Source organism: Sorex fumeus, unplaced genomic scaffold (genome assembly GCF_029834395.1).
Source record: "Sorex fumeus unplaced genomic scaffold, SorFum_2.1 ptg000098l, whole genome shotgun sequence".
NCBI lineage: Eukaryota > Metazoa > Chordata > Mammalia > Eulipotyphla > Soricidae > Sorex > Sorex fumeus.
The window spans coordinates 73,672,166-73,677,293 of NW_026606155.1; the positions used below are offsets into that span (position 1 = coordinate 73,672,166).

Sequence of the window (5,128 nt, forward strand, 5' to 3'; positions counted from 1 at the left end):
TATATACTTTTAAGATATAAACTTTACTAAATCTAATTAGAGTTAACGCCTCAGTGAAATAGTTTTTCTATAACATTTTACTATTCAGTTTCATATGAACTCTGTGTTTAATCTTAATTGCAAGTTTATACACTGACATTTCTAATGCTTTCTCTGTTGTTCTCTGTACCTTGTACATAAAAACTAAGTGTGATCTCCTCGTTTGGAAATAATTAGTTTCTACAGAAAGGTGGCACAAAATTCCATGATAATAATCTCATTTGATGTCAGTAGCCTAAATGCATCAATTAAGAGACATAGAATAACAGGATAGACTAGACTAAATAGACTAGATAGATAGACTAGAAAATCTATCTAGACTTTTAGATAGACTGGAAAATGGCATCCACCTTCTGCTGACTGCAAGAAACACATTTGAACAGTAAGAGTAAACACGGGCTCTATGTCAGAGGTTGAAGGACAATATTTCAAGCAAAACCCCACAAAGAGACTCTGAGTGGTCATACTTGTACCAGACAGAATCAGCTTCAGACTTTAAGAGTTATAAGAGACAGAGAGGATTATTTTAATGATAAAGGAACATGTACATTAGGAAGAACTCCTAATGTACAAGTTCCTAATGTACATGTTCATAGTCCTAAACATATATTCATCTAATGAGGAACTAGAAAAATACCTAAAATAACTGCTAATAAATTTGAAGAAAGATATTGAGAGCAACAGAATAGTAGTGGCTGGGGACTTCAACACCACTCTGTCACCTCTCGATAGATCAACTAGACCAAAATTCAACAACGAAATGCTGGAATTGAGGAAGAAAAGGAGAAGTGTTTAGTAGATATAATCAGAATGCTATTTATTCATATCGAGTATTTACATATGAGAAAAAAATAATTTTAAATTATCCTCTGTGCTATAACTGGTTCACTGAAAAATTTTAATTTCTTATGAAAATTGATGGTATTATCTTTGTAAATTTAATTTCTACTTTTAAGTCTATGGTGTTAGTCTTACAGTGTTGCAGAAATTTTTAAGAGCGGTAATTAAACTTGCTGAAAACTTTAATATCTCTCCAACAGACTTTATTTCGAGGTTCATATATACATATTTATTCTGGTACAATTTACAAATCTGATTTACCATCACTCCTGAAGGCCATGTAGAAAGCCACATGGCTTCAAGACTCCTGTGCAGATGCTACTTTGAGGATTCTGCCCCATGAAGGGTGAGATTTTCAGCCCAGCTGCAGTTTGGGTTCAGGCTGCAGCTCACCTGGGAGCACTGTGCTCGGCTGCACAGAAGTAGGTGGCTGAGTCCTGCAGCTGGGAGTCTGTGATCTTCAGAGTGCTGAACTTCTCCTTAAAGTTCACTGTGGCACTTAACCTTCCGCTCTCCTTCGTTTCTGTAGCCGTGTAAAGGAGACTGAAGAGGCCTCCCCCGGGATTCTGTCGGAACCACTGCACACTTCTCACCGTGGTAGAAAAGTTGCATCTCAGAGTAGAGCTGGTTCCCTCCTGGAGACTCAGGGAGGAAGGCGTCTGCTCCACCTTCATCCCTTTCACCGCTGCTTAGAAAGAGAAAAACACATGTGTGGGCACTTCCGAAATTCTAAAATATCCCAGAAATACCCATGAGGATATAGGACCTCGCAGGAACTCCCTGTGAGTATGCTCTCCCTTCACCCCCTCTCCCCCCCACACACATACACACACTCCTCTTTCTCGCTCTTGGCGGTGAACACTCCCTCAGCTCCATCTGGAAGGCCCCAACTCACAGCAAATCTGGACCCATAGGAGTCCCAGCAGAGCTCGCCAGCGGCTCATGGTCCCTTGTCCTGATGCTGGATGCTGGGGTGACTTGCACGCTGCTCTAAAAAGTTTCAATCCACAGTGCCAGGTCAATGTTCTTAGAACCATGCAGGGTTCCCTGCATCACTGAGAACCAGCCCTATCTGAGGTGTCATTCATCTGACAGGAAACTCCGCCCCCTGCGCCCCTGGAGACCGCACAGTAATTAGTTCAGAACTGCGGGCGCAAACTGAGCCGGGAGTAAGGGAACTCTTCCCAGTATATGAAGTTATGAGGATTTTTTTTCTGGAATAGTTTTTTCTATATGGTGTAGAGATAGAAGAAGAGGAAATTATGTTCTGAGTAATAAAACCTGTATATTCCAACTGGTTTAACTGGAGCCTGAAATAAGAAGAATGACCCCATTTACAAAACTGTTTAGTTAGGTTTATAAGTAATAATCTAGGCTTTTAGAAATTCTTCTACAGGGAAAGTGATACATGAAGTAAAGAAGTTGATACATTTTCTGGAAATCAAGTGAGTAGCAGAAACCCGGGATTTATGGCTACCATCTTCCTAGAAAATTGTTCCAGGAGGATAAACAGGAGGTAACTTGTTTGCCTTCTGTGCAGTGGACCCCAAAGTGAAAGCCCAGCATCACATATGGTGCCCTAAGCCCCACCAACAGTCACTCCTGAGCACAGAGCCAGGAATAGTCCCTGAGCACCACTGGGTGTGGCCCAAACCCCTCTCCCCTCCTGCCCCAAAGAGCCAGAAAATAAATTATTGCAATTAGTTCCGTAGGCTAAAAGACAGATAGGATACCTTTAATTCTTACATTCTGAATAATCCAGAATAAGCTTAAATTCTGATTTAATTTCAGCCTAACGCTCTTTGCAGCCTAATCACCCAATCGACACAGGACCAGTTAAACTAAATGTTGTTCTGTTCCTTTCCTTCTGTTTGTAATTTGCCTCCCTTTTTCTTTCTTTCTCTTTATCCTGTGCTCACCATGTCCAGCAATATTCCTTTTCCTGCAGCTCAGAGATTTAGCCTCACACTGGATGTATAGAGTATTGCCCCAGCACTGTGCAGTTTACATTGTAAAAGCAGATTTGAAAACCTAAGATGAATTTTACACAAATTCTATACACTCTCTCCTGGTCTTTGCTCTCTATATTTTGACTGAGCCACATTTTTTTTGGTGGGGGGAGGGGTCTGCTTTCTTAACACTTTGTCTCAGTTTCTTGAGTGCTTTGTCTCAGTTTCTTTGAGGCCTTGAGTGCCCTCTAGTGCACTGAAACCATCAACAAAGGCCCCTTCAAAGGAACTCAGTAGTCAGACAACCCACAACCCTTGCTTCCTGAAGGAAAAGGCACCCGGGTGTGCAAAAAATTCCTGATATTTATTGAAATACAAATGAACTTGTTTCTGCTTTTAAACTCATAAAAACTTACCTTAAAATAATTTGGTAAGTCCCCGTGTGTGCTTTACTTTTCCTTTATTACACAATATAAAATAAACTCACAAACATTAACTGAAGTTCAGTGAAATGAGTTGATTTATCACATTTTAAGATTAAATAACAAAGGGAACTACTAAGTGGCAATCTACTGGAAAATATTAAAAGATAGTTAAGTATAATGTGAAATCTAATTATTGAACCTTAAGAGGAGTACGGAGAGTGGTCTCAGCATGGTAGTGGCTGGTCCTGGAGGTCTTCGGCTGCCGGGGACCTGGTCAGGGCGGGGAGGAAAGCTCAACCCACTCCCCTCCAAGGGGCCCTGGCGAGGAATAGCCAGGCGCGGGGGCAGGACACTGAGACCACTCTCCGCACACCTGAAGGTACCGGCAGAGGGACAAAGCCACTTGGTTTCCGGGGCCGAGATCTCCAAGCCTACTCGGATTGGAGTCGAGCATCCTTCACCCAGATCCTCCAAATTCCAGTAGGCAGGGTCACAACCACCAACTGGCCCCCTGGCGCCGTGTAATCCCATCAGCGGCCAAGACTCAGAGACTATAAAAACCAGCTCCAGGAACCACGTGGCCACATTTGCGGCCGCACGACATCTTATTATGACATCTCATTCCTACTTTGACAAACTGGCAGGCTACCGAATGTAGCCTGCCCACACTGCAGAGTCTGGCAAACTCCCCGTGGATTACCCAATATGCCAAATACCATTAACAATGATGGGTCTCATTCTCCTAAAGAGCCTTGAATATAATCTCAGGGCTAGGATGAAGGAGACGTTACTGGGGCCTGCTCGAGGCAATCGATGAATAACAGGATGATCTGTGATCTGTGAAGAGGAGTACAAAATAAAAACCATATATTCTTAGATGGGGGGAATCTATACTTGGATAATTGACAAAATCTTAGTAAGTAGATGATCATTTCTTTCTTTCCCCTTCATTGGAGTGAAAAATAAAAAAGATTGTGGATAAAGCTTTATGACTGCTTTTATGAACTTTTATTTTAGAACCAAAAGAATTGATAACTGGAATAATTTTTTAACGTACTTTAGACAGAGAAGCTCCTTTTGGTTTTAATTTTTATTCCAGGGGGCTTTTGTTTCAGCACCAAAAGAATTGGTGACCAGAATAATTTTTTAATGTACTTTAGATATCAAAATTCCTTTTGTTTTCATTCTAAGAGAATTTTTTGAGATAAGTAGGATTTTTTTAAATATGTTTGCTGGCCACATCCAGCCGTATCTCCTTAGAGACTATCCTGGCAGGGTGTCAGGGTTACCACTTGTGCTTGGGGGACCATGTGGTGGGGGGATCAAATCCAGGCCTCCCATATTCACAGATGCACCTCTGTCCCTAGGCCTTGATGAAAATCTCTTTGACTGCACCTCCTGAGGCTAATCTTTTCTTCACTTACTACCTTGACTTTGTCTTCTTCTAACTCCATTTAAAGGTGATAATTATGGTACTTTACTATATATTAGAAACAACAGAAAAATGTCTATCAGTTTATTTGCAGACTTTTAATGCTAAATTTATGATTTTATGTACCTTTCATAACTTGCTGAATAATTTTTCTAATAAATCTTATAAATTCACTAATAAATATTGTATTAACACACAAGGTTCTTCTGCTGCATCCTATTCCAGGTAATGGATGAACTGCCTTTCATACATTTATTCTTCTATGATGAGCAGTTCAGATGCTGATTTTTAATTTATGATATAAGCAACAATAAACCAACTTCATCTGTTATCATGAGTACATGTTTGTCTAGGAGTGGGGAATAGGAAGAAGGGAAAGAACAAGCAGTGTAGATAGAAGGTGAAAATCAATCCCAGACAGAGGGAAGACGTGATGCATAAAG

The 5,128-nt window shown here is 40.8% G+C and overlaps 1 gene segment (V, D, J or C); it reads right to left on the reverse strand.

The window, feature by feature from the left end:
* Nucleotides 1–362: 362 nt before the first annotated feature.
* Nucleotides 363–1,823, reverse strand: LOC130041671 (T cell receptor alpha variable 22-like). The segment is given in 3 exon segments: nucleotides 363–399; nucleotides 1,273–1,564; nucleotides 1,775–1,823. Coding segments are annotated over 3 exon segments (378 nt in total).
* Between the last annotated feature and the right edge of the window lie 3,305 nt (nucleotides 1,824–5,128).